The 17,244-nt window shown below is 42.0% G+C and overlaps 1 protein-coding gene across 2 annotated transcripts in view; it reads right to left on the minus strand.

Moving 5' to 3' along the window:
* The window catches only part of CMYA5 (cardiomyopathy associated 5), a 51,635-nt gene that overhangs the window by 13,186 nt on the left and 21,205 nt on the right, over positions 1-17,244 (minus strand). The window contains exons 3-8 of one of the 2 annotated variants that reach the window (XM_068422448.1): positions 16,140-16,235; positions 15,242-15,475; positions 13,744-13,766; positions 10,422-10,543; positions 5,745-5,894; positions 2,965-3,111 (exon numbers count right to left, since the gene is read on the minus strand). In XM_068422448.1, coding sequence (XP_068278549.1) covers positions 2,965-3,111; positions 5,745-5,894; positions 10,422-10,543; positions 13,744-13,766; positions 15,242-15,475; positions 16,140-16,235 — 772 coding nt within the window. The remainder of the gene's footprint in view (positions 1-2,964; positions 3,112-5,744; positions 5,895-10,421; positions 10,544-13,743; positions 13,767-15,241; positions 15,476-16,139; positions 16,236-17,244) is intronic. The other variant, XM_068422449.1, reaches the window with a different exon arrangement.

The raw sequence follows: 17,244 nt of genomic DNA on the forward strand, positions 1-17,244 counted from the left end.
TTTAGCGCCTCAGTTTAAGAACTACAGGCCCAACTGGAATACAGAAAACTGAATGTAAAATGGTGCACTGAATGCAAGTAATCAAAAGCTATTTTGTGCAGTCACACATCCAACATTGTAGGCTGAAAACGGATTAGTTGTATTCACTTGCTCTTTCCCTTTCCAGGGAATAGCAACATAAATGAACTTCACAATCTGTTGTTGAAACTCATAGAAACAGTCTTAATACCAAACCTTAAAAGAAAGGTTATTAGCAAAAAAAAAGGTCATAGAAAGTTATTTTGCTTTTAAAGAGACCGGACTCCAAATAGGCGGCCTAAGACAAAAGTGGAAATTAGACAATTTTATGACAAGATAATCATATAGAACTGCAATCAGCATTCCAGTTGCCTTCCGTTCTGTAAGAAAAATAATTTTTTATTGGTAGAAAAGGAAAGAAAAACACCCACAAGTACATATCGATTTCCTGGTTTAGTGAGAATCAGGAGGTTAGCAGTTCGGGTTAAGACGTACTTGATGTTTTCCTACAGGAACAGCTAATCTAGGTATTCAGCAGAAGAAGCTATGGGATAGATTCTCGTCTGACAATACATCTGTGTAGCTCCCTTAGCAATAATCCCTTAATTCTCTTCTGACATATTTGATTATTGTCTGTTTTTAAATGCATCTATTTCTAAAGAATGAAAAATTAATAGCTAAATCCCCCAATACCTGCATTCAGCAACTGACACACATACTCACATTTATGTATGTGTAAAGAGTATGTCACAAGATATCAAGCATTTTTTTTTATTTGAAATGATCTGTCTAAAGAGTAGATGGAGTCAGCATACCAGAAAAAGTTGTTACTGTGTTCCTGAGATTTTTTTAACAAATTAACTGCAGTGACGATATATATCTGATTTCCTAGTAATATTCTAGCACTCATGTAAGTGGTCTTATAAGAGGCAAAGAGCTGAAAAGGGTAAGTTCTTACTCTGTCCCTCAGATACAGGGTGAGAATGACATAGATTTTGTACAACAGAAGAAGGTACATTCACTCCTATGTCTTTAGGATTGCAAAGCGCCTTCATCTGGAGATACGCTTGAGACAGACAGGGAGGAGCGGGGGTAGAGGGATACTTGCTGCTTTCAGCATCATTCCTTCACAGAAAGTACTGCTTGGAAACAGTGTGTTCCCCAAGGAAGGGGAGGACAGGCTGTGAGTTTGAGAGGTGAAGGAGCAGGAGACAGGAGGTGCCTGTCTATGCAGGCTGCAGCAGCACCTGCTTGCATTCCCCAAAACTCCCCAGGACCACTGCCACCTCCATGGGTACACTCCCAACAGGGAAACCTCGTGGGGGTTCCCAGCACCTGGAGAGGCAGAGCTTTGATCCACTATTAATGTGTTTGTTCCCATAACTGCATATACCAGCAAATTATTTTCTTGTATGTGTCAACTTTTAATCTGAATTACTAAAAATAAACTCTCTAAATTCTTGCTGCTGAGTTCATTGGGCTACTTGAAGAATCAAAGTATTCTAGCTTTATATCAAAGTAGCCGGGCTTACACTGAAGAACTGGTTTCCAGTACCGGTGCTCATCTTTCTGCCTCTGATGTTAAGGGGATGCAGCAGTTTTGCATCAGTCTGTGCTCAGCAGTGTCCCCACAAGTCCATCTGGGGCTCAGTGCACTCCAGAGGGAGCTCACCACAGCTTGAAGGAAGGTGTTTAATGAGCCCTTAGTTGATCTAGTTTATTTGTTTTCTTAAAGAAACAGGCCAAAGGAAGGCATCAAAGACTGAAGGAAATTAACTTCTTCAGAAGGCTTAAGTTTTAGGAAAAAGAATGGTGAGCCTGACAGCAAAAGGCAAAGATAGTTCTTAAAAATAACAACTTCAGAGAGGTTAGAACCTCTTTCTAAATTATCATTCATTAGCTAGTAATAACTCATTATTATTTGACCATTTTGCAGGAATTCTGCACCATGCTCACAATTATTTGTTGAGGCCATAAAATTTGAATTTCTACTTTGAATTCTCTGGAAAATCATCTTTGCCAAAAATATGAATAGCAAATTGAATACCAAGGAGGATTATCAACAAATTTGAAGTCCAGTGGATTAAAAAAAAGCTTGAAGTTGTGGTTGCTGCCAAGTGATTTCAACAATAAACTCAGTATTGTACAGAGTTATTTCTTTACAAAATTGTTAAATACCCTTGTCTGTATTTTGTGACTGCAAGAACAGAATTATAGTTTTTATCCTGTAGCACTAAAAAAACTGTCTGGTAAGAAGGCCTCGGACATAAGATGCTTCACCTTGCTAATAATTTAAGAAGCAATAGTTTTATCAACACAAATTATTAAAGAAATTAAAGCTCAGAAAAATTAATCAGTCAAATGAAGCTCATAAACAATACTCATCTAATTACTCATCTTAATTTATAACACTTGAACAGCAGCAGAGCCTCTCAGCCACACCTGAGATCTGTGTCCCACTGAGCTAGACACAGCATGTAATCTTAGTAAACCAGGCCTTCCCCTAAAAAGTTGATTATTTGAATCAATGCAACATAGATGTATTTGGGAGGATGGCAGAGAGGCAAAAAACACAGTCATTGCCTCATTCTCCACAGGAGAAGCAGCAGCAGCAGGGAGCAGCCAGGTGGGTATCCCAGAGCTGCCCCGGAGCATTGTAGCGCACGCAGACGAGAAATTCATCATGCGCTGCCCCAATGCCCCAGTCACGAGGCCTGGAAACATCTTCAAATCTGAATGCCTTCGAGTTTCCTCCCAGAAGCAATTATGCCGCTGTCTCTTAGTGAAAAGGGAAATGACTGCGAGTTGCCTGCTATCTGCCAGATGGGTAAAATGAAGCAGTTTTTTCTGTTTCAGTAACACTATGGACTAGAATTGGTCTAAGGATCTGAAGCTTATAATAATCAAATGCCAAAATAATAACTAAATGCCACAATATGCACATACCTGTTTTAAAAATGGCCTTTTCACTGGGTAAGCTACAGCCTGTGCCATTCACAGCCATGACCCACACACTGTAGCAGCGATCTGGCTCCAGGTCCTCCAGAATGCAGTGGCTCTCCTTTACCGTCACTCTGTACTCTTCCACCAAAGCTAGGAGGAACACACACATGCACGGGACGTCACAGTCACATGTTGCACTGGTAGGGCCTATGATTGCACCTCTCAACTAACATGTAAAAACCAGTCAATTAAAAAAAAATCCAGAAAGTGTTACTAGCCAAGATCTACATATTTTACTCTGACTCAGTTTTGACCGAAAATTTCTGACGTGCCCTTGAGTTGAGTGCACTCAAACCCCACCGACGGCAAGGGGAGATTATGGCCCTCAGTCGTACTGAGGACAAGGATGCAAATTTGGGATGTACAATCAGCAGTTGACAACCATGGTTTCACTGCTCTGTAATGTAACAATTTCTCATAACGGACTTCATAGCCCTGAGCTATAAATTAGCTATTACAAAAAGCCCTTAGCATCCTTCAGCATGCACACACATACACACATGCACCCACATACACACATGCACACATGGATTTGTGCAGAGCCCAGTCACTTAAAGTGACTTTATGATTAGTCTGAGCTTTTTAATGAATGAACATTTCAATACTCTTTTCTCAATTTCATATATAACATTTGAAATATTTTAATGTCATTTTGGAAAAAATCTTTGTCTACATGTGGAAATACCGTGGAAATACCAATTATCTTTTCCTGTTATTTTTTTATTAGGACACATTTCCAAAGTACATGCAGGGCCCTAAAAACCTAATGAGGTCCGTCCCCTTCACAGAATCACAGAGTCACAGAATGTTAGGGATTGGAAGGGACCTCGAAAGATCATCTAGTCCAATCCCTCTGCCGGGGCAGGATTGCCTAGACCATATCACACAGGAACGCGTCCAGGCGGGTTTTGAATGTCTCCAGAGAAGGAGACTCCACAACCTCTCTGGGCAGCCTGTTCCAGTGTTCAGTCACCCTTACAGTAAAGAAGTTTTTTCTCAAATTTAAGTGGAACCTCCTGTGCTCCAGCTTGCACCCATTGCCCCTTGTCCTGTCAAGGGATGTCACTGAGAAGAGCCTGGCTCCATCCTCTTGACACTTGCCCTTTACATATTTATAAACATTAATGAGGTCACCCCTCAGTCTCCTCTTCTCTAAGCTAAAGAGACCCAGCTCCCTCAGCCTCTCCTCAGAAGGGAGATGTTCCACTCCCTTAATCATCTTCGTGGCTCTGCGCTGGACTCTCTCTAGCAGTTCCCTGTCCTTCTTGAACTGAGGGGCCCAGAACTGGACACAATACTCCAGATGCGGCCTCACCAGGGCAGAGTAGAGGGGGAGGAGAACCTCTCTCGACCTGCTGACCACACCCCTTCTAATACACCCCAGGATGCCATTGGCCTTCTTGGCCACAAGGGCACACTGCTGGCTCATGGTCATCCTGTTGTCCACTAGGACCCCCAGGTCCCTTTCCCCTACGCTGGTCTCCAACAGCTCTGTCCCCAACTTGTACTGGTACATGGGGTTGTTCTTGCCCAGATGCAGGACTCTACACTTGCCCTTGTTATATTTCATTAAATTTCTCCCCGCCCAACTCTCCAGCCTGTCCAGGTCTCTCTGAATGGCTGCGCAGCCTTCCGGCATCTCAGCCACTCCTCCCAGTTTTGTGTCATCAGCGAACTTGCTGACAGCGCACTCTAATCCCTCATCCAAGTCATTAATGAATATATTGAATAGAACTGGTCCCAGTACCGACCCTTGCAGAACTCCGCTAGACACAGACCTCCAACTGGACTCTGTCCCGCTGACCACTACTCTCTGGCTTCTTTCCTTCAGCCAGTTCACAATCCACCTCACTACCCGATCATCCAGACCACACTTCCTCAGTTTAGCTGCGAGGATGCTGTGGGAGACCGTGTCAAACGCTTTACTGAAATCGAGATAGACCACATCCACAGCTTTACCATCATCTATCCACCGGGTAACATCCTCATAAAAGGCTATCAAGTTGGTTGAGCAAGACTTCCCCTTGGTGAAGCCATGTTGAGTGCCCCTAATGATCCCCCTATCCTTGATGTGCCTAGAGACAGCACCAAGAACAAGTTGCTCCATCACCTTTCCGGGGATGGAGGTGAGGCTGACCGGTCTATAGTTACCCGGGTCCTCCTTCCTGCCCTTTTTGAAGACTGGAGTGACATTCGCTTTCCTCCAGTCCTCAGGCACCTCTCCCGTTGCCCATGACTTAGCAAAGATGATGGAGAGTGGCCTAGCAATGACTTCCGCCAGCTCCCTCAGCACCCGCGGGTGCATCCCATCAGGGCCCATGGATTTATGGACGTCCAGGTTGCTTAATTGGTCCTTGGGAGCTCTATCTGCACTTCCCATGAGTACCCACAGGGCAGCATGGACACATCCTCTCTGAAGATCAGGCTACTTCATAAAAGGGCACCTCAACAGGGATGTTGCTGCTTCTCTGCAAACAACTGCCCTGCACTTTACAGACCATGATATTTATCTTGCATTTTGGGGCACAAAGGGGAGGAGAAGGAATGACATCCACCTCATGCTCTCCTCCACCATTACCTGTCCTTAGTCCTATGCATGATGTCTTCACAGCCCCTCTTCTTTCTGTGTTCAGGGCCCTCCCCTGCAGCTTGACCTCCCCCCTGCTGACCCCAGACCAGAGCATAAAGGACTCCTGCCATCATGAAGGCAAGACCTTATGTACCTCCTGCATCTTTGCTGGCTTGCAGCTCCTCCATACAGTAGACCTGGAAGCAGTCAATGGCATCACCGTCATTCACAGCCCAGTAAACAGCAATGGAGGTGCTGGTGGCCGAATTTGTTTCCTGAGGTATGACAGTCGGTGTCTGTGGGACTGAGAGCAAAGTCTCCCATTGTTATTCACACTCCTGTATTTTCAGCCAAATAACCTACAGGTTCATGAGACAACCTGGTCACTTATTTTCACTGAGGTTGCTTATTTCCACAAGTACAGCAAGTACATGAAATATGGATAATACTGGTGCAGTTTTAGGGCAATGGGTCCTCCTAAACTAGGAACAGAAAAGTTAATTGCTCAGCATTGTAATCTGTCCATTTCCCTCACAGTCTGGGCAAAATAAGATCCAGTCCTAGTACCAGGACCACCTGAACCCAGCGCAAAGTGTGTACCCACACCCTGCCCAGCTCTTGGGGTCCTTCCCTATGGGGCAGTACCATCATGCAGATGTGTCATGGCATGGCTGCTCGATTCCAACCTCCAGCAGGGAGGGCCCCAGGGCTGTGGCAATCCTGGACACACAGAGCTGTCATACAACTCCAGTGATCCCTCTCCTTTCCCCTGGAGATCGTCTCCCTTCAGTCACAGGGAGAGCTCTCCAGTTCTGTGCTCCACTTTGAGGCATATGCGCTGATGAATCCCCAAGAGACTTCTGAGAATTTCAGGCCACCTCCTCAGAAAGGCCAGAAGACCCGGAAGCCTAACACAGGCTCCTTTGGGTGATCACCTTCTCCATTACCTGACCTTGCCTTGCAGCACAGGTGTCAGAGCAGAGGACACCCTATAAAAAGGATGGTCATGAAAGTGGAGACTGAAAGCACTTGTTTGTAGCAAACAGCATGGGATAGCTCACTGACGGGGAGAGGGAGCTTGCAGAAGAAGAAAGTTTCCTCCAGAGACAGGCGTATGTAGCTGATCCCAGAACAGTGGGCAGGGGAAAGGACCTGCCACAGTAGGAAGGGATTCATGCAGTGTGTCAAATCCAATGAGACTGACAGCAGCAGGGATGTGCTTTAGGTAAAGGAAAGCTCAGAGCTCCCGCGCTAACAGTCTGGGGAGAAGGAGGCTCCCTGCAGCCTTGGGTCCACCCCTGCCCAGAGATGGACTCTTATTGCAGGTGCACTACCAGGTCCTCCTGCCTGGCACAGTCATTTTCCCCACAGACCATGTGGACAGATGATCCTTGGTGCGCAGGTGAACCTGAGTTCTGCCAAAGCACTTGAACCTCATGGGACAACCAGGAACATCCTTCACAAAAAGTCCTTCAAAGACCTCCAAGGTTTCCCAGATTTCATATAAACTTTGTCTCTTAATCGGCACAGATCCACCCGTGATGAGATATTGTTCCCCTCTATGATTATGGCTTAAAAGAGAGGGAAGGTAAAAGAAAACGGCAAAGAAGCAAAAAGCCCCAAAAGATGTTCTTTGTTAAAGTGATTGCAGGGAATGAAAATACATGGTTTTATTTCTTCACCCAGTACATTTCCATACTGCATGAATTCTCTTAGAATCTCAGCAGAAAGCTTTGGCTTTTTTTCAGTTATCTTCACAGGAATGATGATGATCCCTTGTGGCATGAACAAGGCAAATGCAGATGCTGGCTGTTCCCTTATGATTTATACAGAGAGCTACTAGTACAGTAAGATTACATCTGCTTCCCATTGAAAAAAATTATTCTTCTCATTGCTAAAAATAATCTGCATTTTGTCTTTTGACTACATCTAGAATTGGTTAATTTAAAAACTGTTCATTTTTAGGAAGAGACTTCCTTTCAGTGGACCCGGTGGGGAAACCAGCTTTTTTTTCCTGTGAAGTTGCCTAAAAACTGCTATTTATGATCACAGAAACCCCACAACTGCAAGATTTGTTATTACGCCAAATCTGAAAGAAGCTAGCTTAATGAATGAAACTTCTGAAAAAAAAGTTATAGATCAAAATTCAGTTAACACTGAGAAATATTTAATTTCTAATTTGCTGTCGCATAATATGCAACAAACTTTTGAAAGGAAGTAATTTCAAAGTAAGAAGTTGAATTATTCTCTTCAGAAATTAACACTTATGTGTTATCAAAGTGCTAGTCCCTTTTAAAATTAATTTTAGTAAAAGAAATGCGATATTTGTACCACAAGTTTGACTAAATCATATTTTTCAACGGAAAAGTGTGACATTTTCTCATCAGTTCAGTTTTCATTCAAGTGCTGTGGTGTAAGGAAGATTTTCCTTCACGCTACCTAATCTTCACAGCCCCCAGGAGAAAGAATAATTATCCCAAATATTTTATGGATATTTATTCCTTTCCCATGTAATGAGAAATAACATTTCCTCAGCTTTGTGGACTTGAAGAAGGACAACAGTTACATTCCTCTGTGATTTTAATGGAAGATTGTTACAACCAGCAAAGGTCCTTGCCTTCTGGTATAAAAGGGCAGGACTCACAGCAGGCTTTGGAAATAATAATTTTTTGATTTTTAAATTTTACCCACACTTCTCATGGCACAGCCTGGGTTCCAGTATGCTCAGGGGCATACTGCAAGGGTTTTTTACAGTTACACATTTGTTAATGGCGTGGCTTACATGAAAGGAGGAAGAATTTGATGGAAAAGGGCTTTTCATTGTTGGATATGGAAAATTTGGAAAAAGAGGGCATTTTGAAGGAAAGAAGTTTCTGAAGTGGTGAAAATAAAGCTCTATGAAATTATTCAGTAAAAGACTATACTTTCTGAAGGAAAAATATGTGAATTGGCATGGCAAATACATGGCAAATTCATGTGTATTTTATCAAAAGGCTTCAGTCAAAAAAATTCTGAGAGTGTATGACATCTGCCTCCAGTATGTGATAAATGATGTACTCAAGGTGTTCAATTCCAAATAAAGTTTCATGTAGACATTTACCTCTATTTCACTTCAGGAAGGGTGTAATCTTGAAAAAAAAAGTATATTTTATCCACTGCTCACCAACGTAAAAATCACAATAGCAATTGAAATACTTGGTAGTGGAAGTGAAGAATGAAAACCGGGTATTTTAGAAAGAGAAAGAGAAGAAAGTATGAGAAAAGAGAAGAACGATGAGGAGCTTTGAAGGTTACTTGCTAGTGAACAGTCATTCATTTCCAATTTGTCAAAGCAAACTGATCTGGAGCCATTTGATGTTCAGCAAACACAGTAGATAATGCAAATCAAACTGAAAAGCAAATCTCAGTAGTTTGGGGAAAAACATGTTGGAGTGACTTGTGGGAAAAAGAAATACAGCATGACAAAATGGGTCTGTCCTCCTGGATTACCTTGCCAGTAGGTAGCAGCCCAGGAGGAAAGAATGGTTGCATCCATGGGATTGCAAGAGGGAGTTTAGGAACTAAACCAAGACACGTGGCCAATTTGCACCACTTAGTTAACTCTGGCTGAGAGTGGGTTACAAAAAAGATCTATCTGACTTCCTAAAGAAATGAAGCTGAGATAACACTGTCCAGCCTCACCTGAGAAGCTTTGAACGCCACAGGCAAATTCATACATATCTGACAAGGAATTTAGGGTCTCAGCGATACTCAGTTCCTCTAAGTCTAATAAAAGTAGTGGTGTGGAGGAGAGACGATCTTCCCACAGTGACACTGCTGAGTGCACTCAGCTCTTATTAGACAATGGAGAGTCTGCACAGGATGGCACTTCTCCAGTGTCCCACTAGGCATCTGAAAGTCCAGCCATGAAACAAAGCACCTTAGTGAAATCAAAGTTCTTGTTCCAGTGCTCACGGACCAAACACGTCAGAAAGACGCATCACTTAAAAGCCAGAGAATGACTACGATGGCAGTGGTGTGTGTGATGGTGAATGGGAGGTCACAAAGCATGACAGTGAGATCCAAGCTCCCAAAACAAACCTTCACCTGAGAAAGAAGCACTGGAGTGAAACCCCGTAATGAGGAAAATGATTCCACAAATCGGTGCTGACAAACTCTTCATTGACAGTGTCCAGATCCAGATAATTTCTGTAGGTATATCTACAGGCAGAGCAGAAAGCCCACACAGGCAGGCTATTTACAGGATATGAAATATCAGATAGACATGAATAAACCCTTTCATCATGTGCAGTTTTCACCGCTGCTCTCTGAAGCAAAGGCTGTTTCCAGCTACAGTTAACCACCTTCCCTTCACATCCCATGAGGGTTTTAGGTGCCTCCATTCACATGACATAAACCCAGGGACTTCGGCCATCAGCCAGCCCCCTGCTCTCCTCCCAACACCAGCAATGCTGGGGCTGCCCCTCTTGGAGGAAGAAAACTCAGGAGACCCTTTAATTGCCTCTTATGTCCCTCCCTGCAAAGGAACAGCAACTTCTTTAGCCCTGGGAGATTCACAGATAGAGGTCTTCTGCTAGTCTGAGGTACAGATACCTTAAATGATACCACAGTCCCCCACTTTAGCACTTTTCCTTCTGTTGCTCGTCTTAGTATCCTACTATAAGCCAAACACTTGTGCACGATTAGACTTCATTTTACATTCAGCTCTGATTGCTAATTACATGGTTTGCAAATTTATACTTCTAAATAGATTCTAGTTTTAGCTTCATAAAATTTCCACAGCGTTGCCAAAACATTAGCTTTTGTACAGACGATATTCAGAGATGCTTACCAGCCACATGTTTTAAGGAGTGCTGGCTGCTTTGTCCTGGACTGTCTGCATAGTGCTCAAACAGTGAAAAAGCACTGGGCACCTTTTCTAAAGAGAGAGTAGTATCCATTGCAGAAAGTAACCTATTTGGAAGAAAACACATAGCTGTAAAAATCCCTTGTGGCATCACATAGTTTCCAAAGGTCAGAAGAAAAGACCATGCATCATATGCTTCTCTAATATTTCCCATGAACTTGAGGATGACATTCAAGGAGAAGCTGTTTCCCTGATTTTGAACATTTAGAGCATACTGTGATTTCAGATCAGGAGTGCAGATAGCACACATGGTCTGTATACACTTGACCTGTGAGAATGTGAAGATCTGAAATCACAGCAAGTCTCCCAAGAGCTTGGGGGTTCAAACTTACTAATGCAGTGCCTTTGAAAGTTACAAACCTTAGAGCTAAACTACAGCAGCTGACTCCAGAGACGTAATGTAAAGCAGCTGCTTGTGGCAAGCAAGAAAACACATGAGAAAGAAGATGGATTCCACTTAATTAGCCCACATTTGCTGAGTTCATTATAGGAAAAAGCCCAACATATTTTTAACTCTGAGGCAGAAGCAGCTTCAAGGAAATGAAAGATCTTTTTTTTTTCAAGGCAACTGAATTTTACCTTTCTCCCCTTCTTTTTTTTTTCAGTCAACAAAGTAGTTAATTATGCATAATCTTAACAAACAAATATAAAATACACTCATTTTAGAAAACCATGCATTGTTATATAGACTTGTTCTTCATGTTTTTTACCAAGTCAGGTATTATCAAAGTAATAACCAAACTCATGCACAAAACAGAATAAGCTTTAAGTTTAGTGTGTTAAGTTAAGAAATAAAGACCAAATATACAGAAAGCCTTGGAAAATTGTTTCATCATTGGGGCCAGCCAACATGGATTGATGAAAGGCAGGTCCTGCTTGACCAACCTGATCTCCTTCTATGATAAAGTGACCCGCTTAGTTGATGAGGGCAGGGCTGTGGATGTAGTCTATCTAGACTTCAGTAAGGCAGTCGACACTGTCGCCCACAGCATCCTCCTAGATAAACTGGCTGCCCAGGGCTTGGATGGGTGGACTCTTCGATGGGTTAAAAACTGTCTGGATGGCCGAGCCCAGAGAGTGGTGGTGAATGGGGAAAGTCCAACTGGCGGCCGGTCACTAGCAGTGTTCCCCAGGGCTCAGTTCTGGGGCCGGTGCTGTTCAATATCTTTATAGATGATCTAGACATAGGGATTGAGTGCACCCTCAGTAAATTTGCAGATGACACCAAGGTGGGTGGCAGTGTTGATCTGCTGGAGGGTAGGAAGGCCCTACAGAGGGATCTGGACAGGTTAGATAGATGGGCCGAGACCAACGGCATGAGGTTCAACAAGAACAAGTGCCGGGTCTTACACTTCGGCCACAACAACCCCATGCAGCGCTACAGGCTGGGGGAAGAGTGGTTAGAGAGTGGCCTGGCAGAAAGAGACCTGGGGATGCTGATTGACAGCCGGCTAAACATGAGCCAGCAGTGTGCCCAGGTGGCCAAGAAGGCCAATGGCATCCTGGCCTCTATTAGGAATAGTGTAGCCAGCCGGTCTAGGGAAGTGATCATCCCTCTGTACTCGGCACTGGTGAGGCTGCTCCTTGAATACTGTGTCCAGTTCTGGGCCCTGCACTTCAAGAAAGATGTTGAGGTGTTGGAGCAAGTCCAGAGGAGGGCGACCAAGCTGGTGAAGGGTCTGGAGGGTCTGACCTATGAGGAACGGTTGAGGGAGCTGGGGTTGTTTAGCCTGGAGAAGAGGAGGCTCAGAGGTGACCTTATTGTGGTCTACAACTACATGAAGGGAGGTTGTAGTGGAGTGGGAGTCGGCCTCTTCTCCCAGGCAACTAGCGACAGGACAAGAGGACATAGCCTCAAGCTTCGCCAGGGGAGGTTCAGGTTGGACATTAGGAAGCATTTCTTCTCAGAACGGGTCATTAGACATTGGAATGGGCTGCCCAGGGAGGTGGTGGAGTCACCATCTCTGGATGTGTTTAAGAAAAGACTGGACAAGGCACTTAGTGCCATGGTCTAGTTGACAGGGTGGTGTCAGGGCAATGGTTGGAGTCAGTGATCCCAGAGGTCTCTTCCAACCTGACTGATTCTGTGATTCTGTGATCATATTATACCTGCTCTATTCTTATGCAATAAACTACATGCAGGTATGTGGTCAGACTGTCACATTTTGACTTAGAACAAGGGAGTCCAAATGTATAGTCCTAATTCTGGAGATTAATGGGAACCATGAAAGGGGGTTTGGCACATTCTCTTCAGACTACTCTTCTGGGTTGTAACCTGACCGCGAACTGGAAGACTCATGTCATTGTTATACCCCAGTCCATCAACATGTCAGCACGTGTATCGTTGCGATGGCTGAGGTAGCACTGACAAGGGCATGTTTGATACGCACCATGCAGCGTCCAGGCCCTTTGGGCAAAGGCAGTGGTGATGGTGTGGGCAAAGCAGGTTTGGGGGCTTGCAGATAGCCTGTCTGAATATTTGTAGTTCACCTTGGAAAATGTATTGGGGGAATATGGGCTTATAATCGAACTCTTCTCTCATAAAGGATGAGTCTCACCAAAATGACTATCTTGAGGAAATCACACATGTCAGAGAACTGTTTGCGATTGCATGTATTTACTGGTATGTGCAGGTGGGCTAGAATGCAGCTGTGATGAGGCAACAGCCCCGTGACACATCCTGAATTGGGTGGTGCCAATGAAGAGGCATGGGAAAACATCAGCTTGTAGTCTCCTGGTAAGCTTTTGAAAGCTACTTAAGCTCAATTATTTCTGGAATTGTGTTCAGAAATATCGCCCAACAACCCCAGACACGTGAGTGACACTTTGCATTGTAAACTTTCAGAAACCAGGTAATACAGAACCAGACTAATGGAAAAAGAATGTACCAGTGATGTCTAAGAGATGGAAGCATGGTCAAAATGTTTTTTTAGTATATGTGTGTATAATAATAACTACAAGGAACATGTGTTTATAAATGTCTGTGTAAAGATTTAAAATCAAGCTGACTTTTTAAGATGCTACTTGTTAAATTGATATATTACAGAACATGTGCAAAACACTTCAAAACCAGTCAGTTACAGCAACAAGTATAAAACCTCTTCTCTTAATTTCATTATTTGCAAGGTTTATAAAAGTAGCTATGAATATTAGCAGTGTGTTTTCAAAGCTTGCAAATACTAAATGAAGCACCCAGCATGCTAGGCCTAGTACTCACTACAGTGCACTTAACCCATAGTTCATATACCTTTTATTCAATTCTTTAGATGACTAAAGGAGGAAAAAAAGAAATGTATTAACAGTTTTCAAAACCCTGAAAATGTTGAAGATCCACTCATCTAACAGCCTTGCTACTCTCCACAGACATAAAATACACACAGCTTTATTGACTTGATGTTGTCTGGAATGCTGCTCATTCACACTAGCAGAGAATTTGGTTCCTTAAGAATATTCCACTTCAAAGCTCTGCTCAGCAGGCTATTAGAGTCTAAATCTGGTTTTAAACTCCTGAGGGGTCAGTATTCAATATCCAGGTTTAAAGACCAGAGCATAGTCAAATACTTTCTTAAACCAAGGCTTTTACAAAAAGAAATCGCTTGCACATTAAGAACACTTAAATCCAAATTCTGTCTGAAATCTCCTTCATGACTTCTGGTTACTAGAACCTGTGTGTAATTTGCACTCATAGAGCGACAGTTTCTCCCATGATCCATGAATCTTCAGCTAAGGTTTCATGACTTGTGGACAGAAAAATTCCTGTCCTCTATCACTAATAGAAAGGGGCAGGGAATCTAATAGTTTTTCCACTCCACAAAAGAATTTCAGATTACAAAGTTATCTTTTTGCTAAAGCACTGATCCAGCACCTCACAAAGTTCAGGAAAGCAAGATATATTTCTCATCCATCCAAAAATAGCCCTTCAAGACTGCTGATACACATCTATAAAGGAGAAAGTGTCACAGAACACTTACGGACAAGTCTTGCAGCACAAGAACAATCTTGGAGAACACAGGCTGTTAATGATTAACCTGCAAGACCCTCTGACACCAGCTTACAACTGATGACTCTATGAGCTAGGTACTCAAGTTATGTAGATTCACAAGGGATACCTTTTACATCCAGAAAGGACCATTACAGACATGCACCTCACATGCACATTCCTAAACCTAGCCCATTGCCATGGATTAGCCCTGGCTAGCAACTAAGCACCACACAGCCACTCACTGTTTTTCAGCAGTAAACATTTAACACAACATCAGTAATCTGAGTTCATAACTACTGTCTGTGTCTGCTCATTAAAAAAAACCCAAACAACAAAATACCACAACAACTCTGCTTCCAGTTTAGATAATTTTCAATTACACTTTCTTGTTTCACTTTTATTTTTCATACAGTAAAGTACCTTTTACTATAACATTTCTTACTTCTCAGTGGATAATTAATCCTATATAAATTATCGAAGTGTCTCTTAGCCTTCTCTTCACAAAACAAAACAGAACCATTTTAATGGCATAAGGCACGTTTTCATCCGATGCGTCATCTTTGCAATTCTCACTAAGCATTCACATGACACAAGCAAATGATCTAGCAGTTTCAGAGTGCAATAGCTGAGCTTGCAGGATTTAGCTATCTTAAAAAAAAAAAAAAAAAGGAAGTTAAATAGCTCATTCTCAGCCTAGGTACTGTCTAAGTGGTTTCCTAACTAGTATCATAAGAGCTACAGTATGAAAGCCATTTTTACTTACACTTAGGAATACAAATCCATCAAGTTCTTCCATTTCTTTTACTGTTTTCTCCAAAGTTTCCTTTGCTGAATCAACAGTTTGCTGGAAGTTAACCATCTGCTCATACAGATACTCCATTTTCATCTTCTTCACTTCCTCAAAGTTCTCTGATTTCTCATCATATTGTGCTACCACTTTCTTAAGCATCTCTTCATTCTGCTTTTCCAGTAACTCTGCATTTTTCTTACAGTTTTCCTGCAAGGTAAAGACAGATGTAAATCGATCTGCAGAATAAAATTACAACATTTAATGAATACACAGAAACTCTCAACTACCCATACATGTGCCATCCACCAAACTCCTTCTGGCATCCTGAGAATAAGAGAACTTTATTTCTGTAAGCAAGCTTATCTGGGAGAAATAATGCTAGAGAAATACATTAAAAACAATGGCAGATTTTTTTTTTACTGTTACTGTTTAAAATTAAACTTCTGTATTTAAGCATTAAGACAGAAAGTCTGACTACAAAATAGCTAAAAATCCATACTTTCAACTGAAATTAATACAGTCCTCAAGGCCTAAGAACTTGGGCATTAAGGAGTTAAGACATTGGGCAACTCATTTAGATGCTTCACACAGCATTCTAAATAAAGACATAAACAGTGTGAGCTTTTTATAAACTTAAACAAAATTAAGGGAACTTTTTTTCCTCCAGTGCTTCACAGTCACATATTCCACTTTGCAATAATGTGCAAAAAAAAGCAGTATTTTTCTTCCCCTAAAGTTAATACCTTCCAGTGGGAGAGGTCAGTTTGAGGACTGGAGAAACAGCCCATTTTAGTGGAAGCAATGATGATACAAAGCAAGGCAAGCATATCTTAGAAGTAAGAAAACTAGTGCAATAAAACACTGGACTTACCTCAACAGAGTTAAATAGTGATTCAATATCACTCACAAACTCTTCAATCTTAATTGACTTTTCTTCCAGTGCTATTAGCAATTCACCTAAGTGATCCTGAAATTTAAAATGTTTCAGTAACATAAGCACATTATTTTAAAAAGCTTTTACATGCAACTTATTTTAGGTGAATATTTTTGTTTTGCCATGAGCCACCATTGGAACAAATGCTAAATTAAGTTCAAGCATCCCTCTGGCTACAAAGATAAGCACAGAAATAGCGACTGGAACAGTCACAAAACTGTTTCCAAACCAAAAAAAAAGTGAGCTCAGTTCAACAATGTTCTGAATGTCTATACAAGTTGTTGACCACTATGAATTCCAGTGCAGTTTTGCTAGAGGCTGAGGATAATCAGAGCTTCATGAGGGTCCTCAAGAGATCGCAGAAACAAGCCCATAAAAAGCAAGATAATGCACGTAATTATGAGACTAACAGATTATGCAGTGTCATGATTTTTTTGATTAGAATTTTAAAGATATTTCCTATAAACCAGAATTCATCAAAATCACTGAATTAGATGTGGAAACAAAAGCAGTCCAAGGGACAACAGGCATCAGAGACGACTCAGAACTTTTTCTTAGTCCTTGACCTTTCATGAAAGCCAGCTGGAGATCTGCTCAGATGTAATTTATAATTCATAAAAATACTTAGTTTTAATTAGATGGCAAAAATCTAAAAGGAAGGTTAACTTCCTTTGGTAACAGCTTCTTATTATGGCAAACTCCTACAGCTAGATCTGTTGAAAACTAGCATATGACTTTCCATTAATTATAAACGTGACATCAGACTGTACAACTGAAGGCTCACTTTATAAATATTTAGGGTCAATCACCAAGATTCAGAGGCAAACTTCTGTTTGTCAAGATAACCTATAAAATCTGACAGACGCCATCCATAGCTCCTTTCGTTTACTGTGAAGCTATGTTCCTAGCTAAAATTGGGGTGACAAGCATTTTGCTATCTTAATGTTTTCTCAGTAATTGTACTGAGAAATTGTAACAATTGTACTGAGAAATTGTAACAAGAAACATACAAATGTCATCTCAGAGTAACCTGAGCCCTGAG

This window comes from Nyctibius grandis, chromosome Z, assembly GCF_013368605.1.
Source record: "Nyctibius grandis isolate bNycGra1 chromosome Z, bNycGra1.pri, whole genome shotgun sequence".
In the NCBI taxonomy this organism is placed as follows: domain Eukaryota; kingdom Metazoa; phylum Chordata; class Aves; order Nyctibiiformes; family Nyctibiidae; genus Nyctibius; species Nyctibius grandis.